The following is a 15,197-nucleotide window of genomic DNA, read 5'->3' as shown; positions in this document are numbered from 1 at the left end:
CTCTCTCTGTTTCTCTCTGGGTCAGCTTGTCTCTTTCTGCCTCTGCCTCTCTGTTCTCTGTCTCTCTCTGTCTCTGTCTTTCTCTCTGTCTCTGTCTCTCTCTGTCTCTCTGTCTCTCTCCCTCCCTCCCTCCTTCCCTCCCTCCCCCTCCCTCTCTCTGTCTCTCTCTGGGTCAGTTTGTCTCTTTCTGTCTCTGCCTCTCTGCTCTCTGTCTCTCTGCCTCTCACTGAAGTCGGAGACAGCACAAATGATTTTTGGCGCCCACAATTCCATTGACGCAAGACCCCCTTTTTTTTCACATTAGTTGCTTATCACGATTCATGGACATGTCTTCCTCACCAGAAAGTTTCGGAAACACGAGAACCAGTTGTTTTAAGCCTTTAATATCATGGTTTGTGTTGTTGTTTTACAGGATTTATTCTCAGCACTTGGCACTATATACAGTTACACCAAAACCCACAATTTACAGTCTCACGTGGATCTAAATGGGCCCCCTCTTGCCAGTTAGAGCTGGGCCAGAGAGTAAGACAACAATAAACCACTAACAATATTTTAAATAAATGAGATAAAGAGAAACTAATGTGTCACAAATATCGTTAGGGACTATACACCTGGAGACCAATTAAATAACCTTCTGACATTCCAAATGTCGTCTCCTCTTTTCTGTTCAATATCAGTTTTTGAAAACTGGGGGGGGGGGGGACACAAGATGGGAGGAGGAGGGACCCGGTTATTTTGCTTGAACGAGATAGAGATGGACATTTCCCGAAAACTGCACAACTCAAGTCACCACTGGATAGGACTGTTTATTTTAGCCATTTAAAAAATCCTGAATATAAAGAAGTCCTTCTTAGTTAGGTACCGAACTTCCCATCCCAGCTCTGCCAGCATCTCCATAAATAAACAATCCCACTGGTAGGCTTGCCAGCCAGTGCCTGATCTAGTGGTCCAGATCCGATGACAACCTGACCTCTGCCATAGAGATCGTGTCTTCCTTTTCTCTCTCTTTTCTCATCTTTATTATTTACAAACGCGCGGTTGGGTATTGTGTTGGTGTTTATTTTTGGTCCAGACAGAGGGGGGAGGGAGAAAGAGGGGCAGAAGAAGAAAGGAAGAAACAGGGAGGGAATAAAATTGGTCTGGGGATGTGGACGATTATAGCGTGGACGCGTTGGGTGTGGAGGCACCTGGCTGATGGCGAGGGTGAAGATGTGGGCCCTGAGTCTGTGCCTTGGAGGGCTGGTTGCCCGGGGCCGGGGCAGAGGAGCGCATCTTGGTGTTGGGCAGTTTGTGGTCCTTCTTCCACTTCATCCTCCGGTTTTGGAACCAGATCTTGACCTGGCGCTCGGAGAGGCAGAGCGTGTGAGCGATCTCGATGCGACGCCGCCGGGTCAGGTAACGGTTAAAATGAAACTCCTTCTCCAGCTCCAAGACCTGCTGCCTGGTGTAGGCGGTTCGGGAGCGTTTGGGTTCCCCTCCATTGTAATTGGGGTTGACTGAGCGTGCAGGGCCCAGGAGAAGGCGGAGGAGGAAGAAGAGAAGGAGGAAGAGGAAGAAGAGAAGCAGAGAAGGGGGGGAGAGCAATTGGACAAGATCATTATATAATAACCTGACACCAAGTTCACGTAAGAATACATACGGCAAAGAAAATGTTTCACAGGCTATTGACAACGGAAAACAAGCGAGAGCCATAAAAAATGGTGTTGGGCATTGGGGCTGAAGAAAAGCTTCAAAGACACATGGCCCAGAGCCGCTGCCAGGGCCATACAATTTATGGGGGTTATAATTACTGCCCTAACACTTCGGCGTCTCGTAAATCTCCCGATAAAGGGACCCCGGACACAAAGGGCTTCTCGCGTTTTGATTAGGTGGCACACACTCGCACAGAGCCCCCACTCCGCTGCCAGTGCAGTGGGTCCCCCCCCTCCTGCCCCAGACCCTCCCCAGCCCCGGCCCCCCGCCCCTGCTGCGGCCCGGGCGTCGCTCACCGGTGCTGACATGGATCTTTTTCATCCAGGGGTACACCACGGGCTCCTTGCCACCCTTGAGGCCGCACAGGCTCTTGTCTGCCAGGAGCAAGGGACACCCCGGGGGGCTGCCCGCGGCGGCTGGGGCGGCCTCGCTGCGGCGGGGGAGCGCCGGAGGGGGCGCGGGGTGCGGCTGCGGGGGCTGCGGGACGTGCGCCAGCAGGCTCTGTCCGGCCGGGGCGGGGGCGGCCGCGGGCCCCCGGGCGGGCCCCTGAGCCGGGGGCGGCGGGGGCGGGGGCTGCTCGTGCCGGGGCCGGCCGGGGCTGGCGCGGCCGTAGCCGTATGGGTAGCGGGAGCCGGCGGCGGGGGGCGCGGGGTAGAGGGCGGTGGGGGGCGCCGAGTACCCCGACTCCGGCCCGGGCCGCGGCGGGCGGTAGTAGCCCGGGGGCGAACGGCCTGCCCCCGGGGGCGGCTGCAGGTGCGGGGACGGCGGGGGCTGCGGGGGCGGGGGGTAGCCTCCCCCGTCTGGGCCGCCGGGCGCCCCGAACTCCTCGCAGGGCGGGAACTTGGGCTCGATGTAGTTGGAGTTTATCAAAAACGAGCTCATGGTCATTAATTTGTGAAGTGCAAAAATACTAATTTTTCTCGCGTTGTCGTTTTTCTGGGCTCGCCCAGGCCCCTCCCCCTACTGCCTCGCTCCCCATCCTCCCTCAGCCCCCCTCCTCCTCCCCCTTCCTATGCTCTCCCTCCCCCGCCCCCCCAAATGCCTCTCCTCCCCCTTTCCGCACCCTCCCCCTTCCCCTCCCCCTCCCCCCAGGCGCTGCTGCTGAGGACAAAGTTCGGGCCCCGGCCCCTCCCCCCACCCCTCCCCCCACCCTTCCCCCTCCGCACCTTCGGCCCCCCCCACCCTCCCGCACGTGACCTGCTGCTGGCCAATGGAGGCGCGGCGCGCGCGGGCCCCGGATCAGGAAACTCGGGGTTGGATGATGGATGCCCTGGGTCTTAGGCTTGGGGGAGGAAGAGGGGGGGAGGGCGGTCAGCGGGGGTCCTTGCCCCGCGCGGGTCTGTGTAGGGAAGGAGGGGAATGGAAGCGTCCCCGGTTCGACGGTGGGGGGCCGCGACTAGTGCAGAGCGCTTTACCTCCTTCTGTCCCCGGACCCCCAAAACGGATCCTCTCCCCGCAGCTCCCAAGGTCACGGCACCCCTCCCCCAGCCAAAGTCCCCCGCTGGTCCCCGCCCTCCGCGCACCGAGGTCCTGGCTCCCCTCCTCCCTCCCATAAGCAGGGCTCCCTCATCCCTCTCCCACCCAAGGTCCACCCTTCCTTTTCCATCCAGTCCCTGGCCCTTCGCCCCTCCTCACCCCCCACCCCATCCTCACCACGATCCTCCAGCCCTTCCCTCACCCACAGAGGAGCGCGTGTCCACCCCTCCCCCCTCAGGTCTTTCACAGCCTTTGGGTGCCATGAGTGTCCCTTACTCCCCCCCCCACCTCCCCGTCCTGGCGTCCCTGTCCCCACATGGGTCGTAGCACCTAAGCAATCTCACCTGGTCCTCGACCCCAGTGCCCTGACTCATTCTGGTCCTTCCCCAGCCAAGAGATGAAGCAGGGGGAGCCCTGGTTTAGCCCAAGGCTGAGGGAGGAGCGGAGGTTGGGGCTGGGACTGGGGGCTGACCCCGGCCCACTGAGGGCAGGGCCTCCGGCGTGTAACTGTATTTGTGCTGGCTTGGGCAGCGGAGGCCTCCACTGGAGGCAAGCCCCATCCCCGAAAAATCACTGCCTTCCCTGCTGAAAGCCGGGAGCGCAAGCGGGCGGGCCGGACTCTATCTGCAGGTCCGACTGAGGATTGACGGGTGCCTCCAGCCGGGGACGGAGTGGGGGAGAGGCTGAAGCCTGCCACAGGGTAATTGAAATTTGATGGCTAAACTAATTACCGCATTATTAACAAATAAATTACTTATTAATTCCACCCAGTGTTGATCTTGGAAGTAAATAGCAAAGCTGAATTTCTCCATGTGTGCCTGTTTACTTTCTCTTTCCTTCTCTGGGTCAGGCATACACCTTGCTTTCTCTTCCTCCCCCCTACTCTCTTCCTCTCTTCTCCCATCCCTTCCTCTCCTCCTTCCTCCCCTCCCCTCCTCTTCCCTCATCTTCCCTTCCCTTCTTTTTCTCCTCTTCCTTCGTCTCTTCTCCCCTCATCTCTCCTTTCCTCTCCCTCTTCTCTCTCCCTCTCTTCATTTCATCTCCCCTCTCTCTTCCTCTCCTCCTCCTCCTCTTCCTCTTCTTTCTCTTCCTCCCCCTCCTCCTCCTTCTCTGTTCACCTGCCTGACCATCCAAGCAGACCAAACATTCAATTCACCCAGAAATAGAGAACAAACCGGGTATCTATAAACACAGGGCGAGGCCAGGATTTTCCCGAAGGGGTACCTTAATTGGGTTTCTCAAAGAAAAGCTTCCTCCCCGCCTGGGTTTCCAAGGTAGACAGAGAAAGTTATAGCCTAAAGCCCAGCGACACTTCAGAAGGAATGTCATTTCTCTCTCCATTTATATCAGTTACGCACATGAGTTACTGAATGTTGAAATATATCCATTTGATGGATAGTTGTTTAACGCTTAGCCACATAAAACCTATTATATCCAACTAATCTTTAAACTCATTTAGGAAAAGAGGTTAAAGAAAGGGATCATTTTAGCTTTCTCTAGGATCTCCCAGATCTGCAAAGGGAGGTTTCCAAGATATTTTCTACTTCTGGTCTGGAGCAGGGAGCCAGGAAAAGCACAGAGAAAACAGATGCGAATACAGGCTTGCACAGGGCGCACGGACAATTTAAAATAAAACCCAAGAGAATTAATCAGACACCATATGTACACTTATACATATGTGTATATGGATGTATGTATAAAATAACACCTAATAAAATATTTACAGATTTCCTCACAAGCTCCCGAAAAAGCCGGTCTGTTCGTTCTCTGTGATGGCCTCTAGCAATGAAAGGCAGCCCGGTAAACAGAACCACAGAATCCATCCGCCAGAAATACACCACGAAATCTTGCATCTTTCCTCTTGTCATCAACCCTGCCTTCTTAGGCCTTTTCTATGTCTGTTTACTATGATTTACCGGTATTAAAACGCAAAATTCGTGTTGTTTAACTGCAGGGCTTTCTGCGATGTTGCTATTTTTAGAGGTTAAAAGGAAAGCAGCGCTGTTTTGTGTCTAGTCGGCCTAAACCGGCGAGTGAAGTCTGTTATTCACGTGGCTCTGTTACTTGGTGGAGATGGGCTTCTTCGGGATCTCCTAAGGCCTGTAACTTGTCTTGGTGGTTTGCTATCATAAACAAAAACTCGGCCAAGACCACCAAGTGTTATCTCAGACACCGACATTTTGACATTTTAAAGCGAGATTTATGACTGCAATAAACAACCTCGGTACCTCTTCTGATCCGACCAGAACCTCCCTTTGCAAAACAGCACATCATTCAACCAAATTAAATCACATATTCTAAAATTTAAAACACCTTTTATCCCAAGAAATGTGACACCAGAGTAAGCCTGGGAAGATGCTAACCCAACTAATAAAACAACCCAAAGTTTACCAGCAGTTTCTCTCCTGAGAAGAGAATGGAATTCAATGAAATGCAAGCAGAAATGGAGAGTTCTAATCTTCATATACCAACTGGATCCAATTCCAAGTAGTGAAAAGGGGTTTTCCCTTCTTTGTAAAACATGTAAGCACATCTGCTCATTTCACGTGCTCCGAAAAAAAATATATGTACAACAAAAGATTTCTTTAAATCTCATCACGTAAAATAACTTTCCACTGAGTATAAGCACCAAAATTGGGGGGGGGGGGTGGGGAAGGGGAGTAAGAGACAGAGAGAGAAAGGGAAGAAGGAAGGAAATAGAGGAAGAGAGGGGGGATAGGCAGAAGATAGAGAGAGGGAGGGAAAGGAGAACTGCATTTTTAGACTACTTTGAATCTGATTTGAATCATTTTGAATATATTTGGGTCAGCCTTTCCTCCTGAATGCAACCCTGTCCCAACTTTCAAAGTGACCGAAAAGTGACACCGTGTGCATTTTGTTTCTTATTAATCTCACACATTGACAGTCTTTGTTAAATAACAAGGCGCGCCCTTCACCAGCCGACATTTTCATATTTGTTAGACGCGCTGACCTGAAGTTCACCTCGGCCTTGGACTTAGCTGTTCCCAAAGGTCTATACAGTGTCTTTTACATAGCTGGGTGCTTTGCCCAGGTCACTTCTTCGGAGAGAAAAACAAGGGGGGGGGGTCGTCCCAGAGAAGTGTAAACTTTATGGAATGGATCGACTGTATTTGTCCTTTGTTTCTTGGAACCAAGATCCCTCCTCCCATTCCCCCACCCACCCATACTGCTTAGTACTGGATACTGGTTAAGGAGCCCATGGAGCTTTGGGGTTCCAAAAAGAGCGGGTGACATCCTCCAAAAGAAAAATCCCATCGGATATAAGGTTTTAAATATCGAAGCCTTCAGTAGAGATGTATCTAGGGCTATTTGTTTTTCCTGTGCTTTAAAAAAAAATAAACAAAACCCAAACATGGGAAATGTAACTTACATTTATATTTAAGTGAATTTTGACCATCTAAACGATCTATCTGCTTGCTGCCTTAAAGGAGGGAACTTTCAGAATAAAGGAATAATTTGTCTAAATTGTATAATTGCTGTTAGCTTCTCATTTAAAGAATACCTAAAAGATCTGATAATTATTGAAGAAATCTTTTTTTAAGGCATGCCACCAATTTTTGACCTAAAACATAATGAAAATGTGCACTTGAAGAAACATAATTTTTTTCAGAGGGGAAAAAGAGAGTAAATTTTCATTTTCTTCCTCTAACTAACCTAGACATGGTCATAGAAATGTGCAAGGCTGATACCTAGCTCGAGCAAGAATAAATCTGTCTTTTCTCCCCTCAAGCAGTTAGTTACACACTTGACCACAAATTCAGGAGTCAGAATGACACACAGCTCAGCTAGAGAGTGCTTAGTTTCTCAATGAGGAAAGGCCCCACTAGTGAAATGTTTCCTTTGCTCCCCCAAACAACCATAGAGAGCATGGTTAACTCAGGAAAGGAAGCCACCTCTGTGGTTACAGTGACTTTTTTTTTGCATGTATCTTCACACACATGAATCCTCTGACTGTAGATTGAGCAAGATAAAATATTTCTTTTCCATTATCCTTAAGTAAGGACCTGAAGGTCAACTCCGAGACACTATGCCCCCGAAGAAAGAAGCCCAGGCTGAGTGTTCAATGGCATTTAAATAGATTTTCATCCCCTAATTTTCCAAATATAGCTAAGGAACAAGAATGAGATTCCCTTGCCTATTTTATGGCCTCAGTGTAATCTTGTTTCAGTTCTCTTCTTTTCTTGCTTTTGCACTGTCCCTCCCTACTCCATCCCCCCTTCCAAATATATCTTTACATTTCCTTGGAAATCATAGCTCTATCGTATTTTTTCTTTCTAAGTGACATTTCACTGAGACTCCTGGTCCCCTGAACCAAATGGCACATTTTCTATAGTTGTGAAGAGTGGAAATTGCCTTACAATCAAAGGCAATTGATAACTTTATAGTAGGGACCTGGAAGTGGAAATCTTAACGCCACCGAGGGTGTTTTCATCAAATCCGGAAAACCCAGAACTTTAAGGGAAATTTCTTTTCTAAGGGATTGGGGCTAGGGTCGCTTATCTATTTTCCACAGCTTAGTCCTGTTTCCAGATGAGGAGTCTGAATTGAAGGAGGGAGGGTTTTTGTTTTTTTTTTTTTAAATCTGAAAATATCACAATCTGAAAGAATTCTAGTCTCGCTCCCCTCTCCCCTTCCCCCCCCCCAACATGACAAAATCAAAGTCACTTTCTAAAATTGATCTCCCCTGTCCACTTTCCCTGTCTTCTGGAACCACGGAGGGGAAGGGGAAGTCGAAGGTGAGCGTCCGATGCCTATGTTCCTTTCAAAGATGAAATAAAATCAGACCTCTAGGAGTTGGATGCATTTTGGTCCACGACAAAGCCCAGGGGCAGGAGAGCCTTCCTTCAAGGCTGGCAGGCGATTGGGAACTGCAGCTTATTTACCTGCTCCCTCCGAGGTACGCAGAGTCCCTCAGAATGTGGCCCGATAATTCAAGATGAAATACAGCGCGTATTCCTCTCGAAAAGAGGAATTTTCTATCCTTCCCTCAGTAATTGAGGTCATTCAAGCACCAGGGTTCACCTGGAGTCCACACCATGATACACGCGAAACTCGGCGCTGTATTTTATCTTTTGTGTTGATAGCCTGCATCTCGGCTGTAACATTGACATCAAACTCTGTCTGGGCAGATGACGAAGAGTGGTGCACAACGTAAACTTTTGACCCTCAACTTTTTGACCCTTAGTTGTAACGACCTAACCACAAAGATATACAAAAGCGATGCCTCTTATTTCTTTGAGGACCGAAAGGGCGCTCTGTTTGTTTCAATAGTTCTGCTGTTCCCCCCTCTCCTGAAAGTGGATTTGGGGAAAGAGAGAGGATTAAAATATATATTTTCCCGCTCTTTCATTATTGTATTTGCTGTCAAATCCGTTTTCCAACTCTTTCTTCAACGTTAAGAGGGACTAGATTAACTCCAAGACACTCATGATTACAAATGCAAGGGAAATGTTGGGTAAGTTGGGGGAACATTGAAAAAAGCGAAAAGAGAGAGATGATGGGGGGAAAGTGGTGGCCAGGACTTCCATTCGTCATTTTTCCTTTATTTAAAAATAAAGACACAACAAACCGAGTTGTTTGGGAAAGCTTGCCTAGGCAAAGGAGTTGACTGTGAACTTGGTCTGAAGCGAGCTCTGGTGGTGGTTCCTAGGGCGTGCAGATTTATCTTTTCTGCATTTACTTAACCCGGCAGTGAACTGCACTGGCTGTCATTTGTTTGGCGATGACAGACTTCACCTCAAGCAAGGACTGTTTCACAAAATCGCAATAATTACCCAATAACCTTCATAACAAATATTATTATTGAAAAGACCGTTTGGGGAGGAAGAGGAAAAGGCAGAAAGAGGTGGAGTCCTGGTGTAAAACACCAAAGGGGGGACCCTACTCCCCATCTTTGTGGCTTTCTATGGGGTGTTCTGTACACCCACCATCTAGGGGTATGTCAGAAGAGACTGAACAAGAGTATGCTCTGGGAGGCCTTCCCTGGATGACTCTAGAAAACGCCATTGTTGACCAAGAGGAAGCCTTCTGTAGCTGATCCATGCTGTCCCTTCATGGAAGGGCAAACCAGGTTTTACCTAGAGCTTGGGCATGAAAATCGGAGGTCCACTAAAATTGGATACCCTATAATCCGCAGGGTGATGTGTCCCTTTATTCCTAATTATTTGGAAATGGTACAATTTTGAAGTGCACCAGTAGAAACTGATTTTTCTGATATGAAATACTACACCAGCCTGATATATACCTGATATATATGAAATACTACACCCACCTCATAGCCCCCATGAAGCATGGGAAAAGAAGAAAAAAGTCAGAATCTTGGTGTGCTGTTTTGAAAAGAGCCTATGGAAAACTTAACACTCTATAAGTAACTGTGACCAGAAGCTTCCTATAACATGTTTATAGTTCAGGGAATATTGTCATTCTTCCTACTGAAAAGAATTTGGGCTCTGGAAATTTAGGTAATATTCTCCTTTTACACGGTGAGACACATCAATGCCCTTCTATCACTGGGGGACGTTAACTATCTTAATGCAGACAACAAGCATCAGGGCTTTTAAAAGTAAGTTACCTCCCATAAAATGAGCCAAATCAAGAGGGACCAAGAAAATTACTCATTGATAAAATGACCAGACAACTAGATCATCCTCTCTTCTTTACTCTGAGCCACTTAAATGGAAGGTAGAAGGGAGCAAGGAGCAAAGACACACAGATGGGGGAGGAGGAAGAATTAGTGAAAGAGAGAGAGCTCCCCTAAAATAATTTTAAAATGCTAAGTGAATTTAGAATTTTTAAAAGCCATAGAGTTTTTTTGATCTTGGGTATCCACAAAACCTCTAATTCAGTTTAAAGACTACAGCCACCCAGATGAAATAATAGCATTTGTAGCTAATATTTTGGGTAAATCAGTTGAGCTCTTGGTTAGTTTGTGGAAGCAGATATTAGACTAAGTCCTGTTTGTCAGTCTTCCTCAGCATTTAATGCACACAACTTTCTAGATAATTAACTGTTCATAGGTGCATCTACACATTTCCTCTGATTAGGCCACTAGAATACAGCAAGGTCCCTCCACTTCCCTTTCTGTTTGTTATTTCGGCCCCCAAGAAATCATTTAACTTGATTAATCGAAGGACACTAAAATAAATCCTTGAGTTAATGTTTTCTAAAAATGAAGGCGGAAGTCTGGGTAACAAAACAAAGAACTAAGATTTTACACACACACATACATGCACACGACCCTTAAAAAGAAAAAGGGGGGGGGGATTCCAAATAGAACCTCCATTTCTTGAACAACAGAGATATTTGAATTTCGATGATCAGGTTAGGGAATTACACAATATAACATATGATGCAGGCTTTCCCCAACCAACAAGAGGAACTGGTCAGGACTAAGCAGATTTAGGATTTTCCTGGAAACTTTGCTTTTCTGTAAATTTTGCTTCATAATCCTCTGATTCTGTGGGCAGCTGTTGGATGGATTTTCACTGTCAAAACCTAAACTCCATAAAATAAAGTTTGGTGCAGTTTTAAAACTCCCTGAATTTCAAGTCCCATGTCAGGAGAATTGAAAATGCCCTCTTAAGTTACTGCTTCTAGGTAGCTTTACAGATCCTAAGTGAGGAGAACATTAAGAAAGACAATATTTGATCTTTTGCTGAATTCCAGTGATTAGCTGGAGAAGTTGGGCTGAACTCAACAGTGCCTTTGGAAGGGATTTTGTGGCTATTTGCTAACTGTATTCCTCCCAGAATCTAGCCAAGCACACCGCCTCGGAATGAGGCCACGTTACAATAAAGTTCGTGAGGTTTTGCCCTGGAAAATATAGAGGGCTAAAGAGAGAGGCTAGTGAATGTAGGTGGAGGATGGGACAAAATAGAAAAATACAATCCTTTTTCCACAAAAGAATGAGCCGCTGGTGCCATTTTGGAAATGGTTGTTTTCAAAATCATAGATTATGTAAATTGTCCATGATCAAACAGAGTGAGGGGCTGACAAAAGAAAGGCGGAAATCTCCTACTGACAAACGACTCATTTCTTCTCTAAATTCCCCTTTATGGAGTGTCAGGAAAAACAAACCTAAGGGTCCTGCAAGACTTTTAAGTTGGACATTGAAGATTGCATTATTTCCCCCAAAACTCCAAAACCAAGGTTTTAAGGGGTGAGGCTGTGGGAGGTGGGAGGGAGAAGTGCTATTTTTCCAATTACTAGTTCGATGGACAGTTCTTGTCACCTTTTCAGAGCAAAAAATACTGAAATAGTAATTCTGGAGACAGAGAGAAAAAAAAGAAATGAAAAAAGAGAGAGAAAGGAAGGAAGAAAGGAAGGGACGGGAAGGAGAAGAAAAGAAAGAAATGTTCTTTTACCCTTTTCATTCAGCTCTGGAAATTCAAAGACCAGAGTGAAATCCGGCCATAAAGTTTATTGCTGAGTATCACAGGCTGGTGAGAACAGCCCCACTAAAAATAAGAAGAATGTAGAGGCAAACAGGCCATTGAGGCCTAGCTCCCACAGCTGGGGGTCGGTGTTGGGGAAAAGGGAAGGATAAGACCTCAAAGGCCAGAACTCTTGGCGTCTATATTTCCAGGGATGCTCCAGTCTCTAAAATTCAAGTCTGTTGAGTTGACCCTGCAGTAGTGAAAAGTGCCTTTTAAATTGCCTCTAAGACAGTATCCTGGACCAGAATATTACAGAAACTTGTAGGACAGAGTAAGGACCCCTTGAATTCAGACCCTGCCAAGTGACTCCAACCTTCGGGAAGAATATTTCAATAGTCTCCCCCATACTCATAAACACACTCCAGTCAGACAAGAAATCAGTAACCAGCTGGCTTGGAAAGCCATCACTATTCTTCCTAACTCTTGATACTGGAGCCGAGTACCCTGACTCAGACTACTTTCCAAGCTGGCAGTTGAAACCCTCCTGGTTCAGAACCCTCAAATCCAGCCTGCCAGTCCCCACTCACCCACAACCACCAGGGCTCAGAGAAAATTTAGCCAGATGCAGGACAAGGGCTTCCTGAGAGTCTGCTTTTCAGATCCACACACACACCCACATACACATGCACACACTATACACATATATACATTCTCACACACACAAAAATCATCTTTTGCAAACTGGAGAGAGCAGACTCAGAGAGCAGCGGAAGTCATTAACATCTGCGGTAGTCCAAGTAATTAAAGTTAGGCCTCAAAATCAATCTCTGCCAAAGTCACTTATTGTGGTTTACTTGGATGGGACTGGTAAAAATTTCAGAGCTTGCTGTTAGCACTTCTTGTTTGGGAAGGGAAGCAAGTTTGTAGGCAGATTCATAGTCTGGGTGAATTGTTTTACTCTGTTGAATTCAGTGGCAACCCTTAGAGTTATTGAACCAGAGAGACAGAGACAGAGGAACTGAGAGAGAGTTAGTTCGCTATACAAATAAACTGTAAGGAACTCATGAGTCAAACTTACCTTAACTTGCTAGGAGCCATTTTTCAGAGAGTTTTGAGAATTCCTGGTTTGGGCACTTCTGCCCCTAAAATTGACCATTTGAATGACCAGGTGCCACATGTACCCTGCAAAAGAGTCCAATGAAGTCCAGTGTCAGTGAGATTATATGTTATGTGGTATATAATGTTGGATGTCAACTCCCCAAAACCATAAAACTTACTTTAATGGCACCACGTGACTTTCTATAGCCAGTGAGCCTATCTGTCTGTGCTATGGATGATTTTACGATCTAATTCATAGACAAAACCCTATTCATTTGGCACCCAAATGTCATATAGCCGGAACTGGGGCTTATAAAGTTTACTGTTTTATAACTTTTAAAGGAAGCCATCAATGTAAGCACTCAGTAAATGTGCAAATCTTTAGTTGCTTTTCGAAGCTCAGAAGAGTTAACCAATCGAGCTAGGATGGGGGTAAGTAACATTACATTTGTAGCGAATTAATTGTAGCCAAAGGAGTCCTATCTGTTGAGGTTGAAATGGGGGAAGGTGGTGATAGGAGCTGGTTATGGCTAAGAGGGTTTGGGCTTGGGATCCTGGAAATACCAGTGTCTCCAGCTAGTTGAACCACAAAAGCAGTTTAAGAATGGAGTAGAGATGTTGGGAAGCCGAGGAGGGCATTTTAACAAAAGACATTAGTTCTTTCTTTTTTTTTTTCCTTTCCTATCTTTTTTCTTTTCTTTTCTTTTTTCCCCCAAATAGCAAACATTTGGGTAAATGAAAGGCAGGCAGTGTGAGGGGGGCTTCTGCCCTTCAGTTTCTACCTCTCACTCAGGAGGTGGAAAGTTTCAGTGGCAGAGAGCTCACTGGCCGGTACACTCTAACCATCTCCTCTGCACCAGCGGGCCCCTAGCTGGCCAGGTATTCCGCTGCCCCTGGGGCTCAATGCAGACCCCGAGTCTCAGAGTCTGGGGAGGAGAGGCAAAGAGGAAGAACGAGCTCACCATTTGGTACAAACCAGCTCACGAGAACTTACAATAGAAAGTTTATTTTTTGTTTCCAGTCAGGTTTTTTTTTCTTTAAAAAAAAATACAAAAAAAAAAAAAAAGAGCTTATCACAGTTTGCTTTAAACAGCCAGACTTGGACTATATTTGTAACTTTGTTCACAAAAACAGACACCACTGAAGCTGCGCGTATAAGAAGCCCCTTTTTTTTTTTAGGAGTTCGTGCAAAGAGTTGTACAAAGGCACAGCAAAACAGACACTGCTTGGAGTCACTCTTGCCGTCACAGATTCACTATTCACTACACGTTGATAAGAAGTTAAGTTGTATCTCATTAAGTCACCTCTACAACAGTATTAGTTAGTTACACAGGGAGTATAGGTAGTTAGAATAAAAATATTTTTAACAGCTTGGAGCTATTCAGACAGGGACACTTCCACACACATGCACAGTTAGACGATCGAGTGCAACACACGACATTGGCACTAAACAAGGGGGGGGAGAGTCTCTCTCTTTTTTGTTATTTTGTTCTTTTTTTCTCTTTTTTACAGTTACTTCAAGTAACACAGCTCGATTTATATAAATAAGTTAAAACATCTATTTTTTTTTCAAGACAAAGCCATTCAAGGACAAAGAAATATACAGAAAGCAGATCTACTTATACAGTTAAACAGGCGATCTAATAATGCTGATAAACAGGCTCATGATTAAAAGGTGGGGGGGGGGGACAAGGACAGGATTTCTTCACAGAAGTCACACGAGGAAGTTTCAGAAAGTCACCTTTAGTACTGATACTAGGCGCAGGCTCCACTAATACAGCTCAGTACTTTTAAACTCTCGGATTATTAGGGGCGAAAAGCCCCTCCCGCCGCGGCCATACTCATACTTTTAAGCTTATTATCTTTTTTCCATTTCATTCTCCTGTTTTGGAACCAGATCTTAATTTGTCTCTCTGAGAGGCAAAGAGCGTGTGCTATTTCAATCCTTCTTCTGCGGGTCAGGTATCTATTGAAGTGGAATTCCTTTTCCAGCTCTAGGGTCTGGTAGCGGGTGTATGCAGTCCGAGCCCTTTTGCCTTCTGGTCCTCCTATGTTGTCTGCAACAGAAAAGTCACAGATTTGAAAACTCCGCCGCGATTTGCCCGCAAGGTCCTGAGCAACCCACGAGAGCCACGGGACCGTTAGACTCTGGAAGATTGTTATTTTTCAATGTGTGTGTGTGTGTGTGTGGGGGGGGGGGACACGCTCAACAAGTCCTCTCTACACTTCTCTCCCCCCACCCCCTTCATTTCCTCCCCCTTTCCTTTCTGGAAAGAAAACAATACGGTTTGGCGACGGGCGAACAATCAGCAGATGTAAGGCTTGGAGCTGTAGCTTTTTTCTCTGCTGCCTGCTTTCTGCCTCCCCACCCCAGGAAGCTAGTCTCTCAGAGGCACAGCCCTCCCAGCTTTCATACCATTCACTTTTACGATGCCCTGAAAGTCCCCTAATAATGGCCATTTTACGATAGGAAAAGTGGCCGCCGGGTCACCCTTCCTCAAAGTTACAAGGAAGAATGAACCCCCCCCCCCCCCC

The 15,197-nt window shown here is 46.7% G+C and overlaps 2 protein-coding genes and 1 long non-coding RNA gene across 3 annotated transcripts in view; 1 reads left to right on the top strand and 2 right to left on the bottom strand.

The window, feature by feature from the left end:
- Nucleotides 1–367: 367 nt before the first annotated feature.
- On the bottom strand, nt 368–2,673 carry HOXA4 (homeobox A4). Its single transcript, XM_069088661.1, has 2 exons — nt 1,989–2,673; nt 368–1,496 (listed from the first exon to the last, which is right to left on the bottom strand). Exons 1-2 carry the CDS (start codon nt 2,578–2,580, stop codon nt 1,156–1,158), a joined length of 933 nt encoding a protein of 310 aa, XP_068944762.1. The 5' UTR covers nt 2,581–2,673; the 3' UTR covers nt 368–1,155.
- Nucleotides 2,674–3,752: 1,079 nt separating this feature from the next.
- On the top strand, nt 3,753–5,111 carry LOC138161764 (uncharacterized). The gene is made up of 2 exons (XR_011168459.1): nt 3,753–3,868; nt 4,895–5,111. It is a non-coding gene; the product is annotated as an uncharacterized lncRNA (long non-coding RNA).
- An 8,541-nt stretch (nt 5,112–13,652) lies between these two features.
- The window catches only part of HOXA5 (homeobox A5), a 3,866-nt gene continuing 2,321 nt past the window's right edge, over nt 13,653–15,197 (bottom strand). The window contains exon 2 of the mRNA XM_069088662.1: nt 13,653–14,719. Coding sequence (XP_068944763.1) covers nt 14,469–14,719 — 251 coding nt within the window. The 3' untranslated portion in view covers nt 13,653–14,468. The remainder of the gene's footprint in view (nt 14,720–15,197) is intronic.

The sequence above is a fragment of the Petaurus breviceps genome, unplaced genomic scaffold (assembly GCF_028583685.1).
Source record: "Petaurus breviceps papuanus isolate PSGF00001 unplaced genomic scaffold, PetGlider_PUasm1.0 185, whole genome shotgun sequence".
Classification (NCBI taxonomy): Eukaryota; Metazoa; Chordata; class Mammalia; order Diprotodontia; family Petauridae; genus Petaurus; species Petaurus breviceps.
The sequence above is the reverse complement of the archived record's forward strand: the minus strand, read 5'-3'. Positions and strand labels throughout refer to the sequence as shown.

What these genes read in the sequence shown, in the direction of transcription:
- HOXA4 (XM_069088661.1), bottom strand. Translation starts at nt 2,580, where the DNA reads ATGACCATGAGCTCGTTTTTGATAAACTCCAACTACATCGAGCCCAAG. An exon ending in AAAGATCCATGTCAGCACCG is followed by an intron (nt 1,497 to 1,988) that starts GTGAGCGACGCC and finishes CTGCACGCTCAG; the next exon opens with TCAACCCCAATTACAATGGA.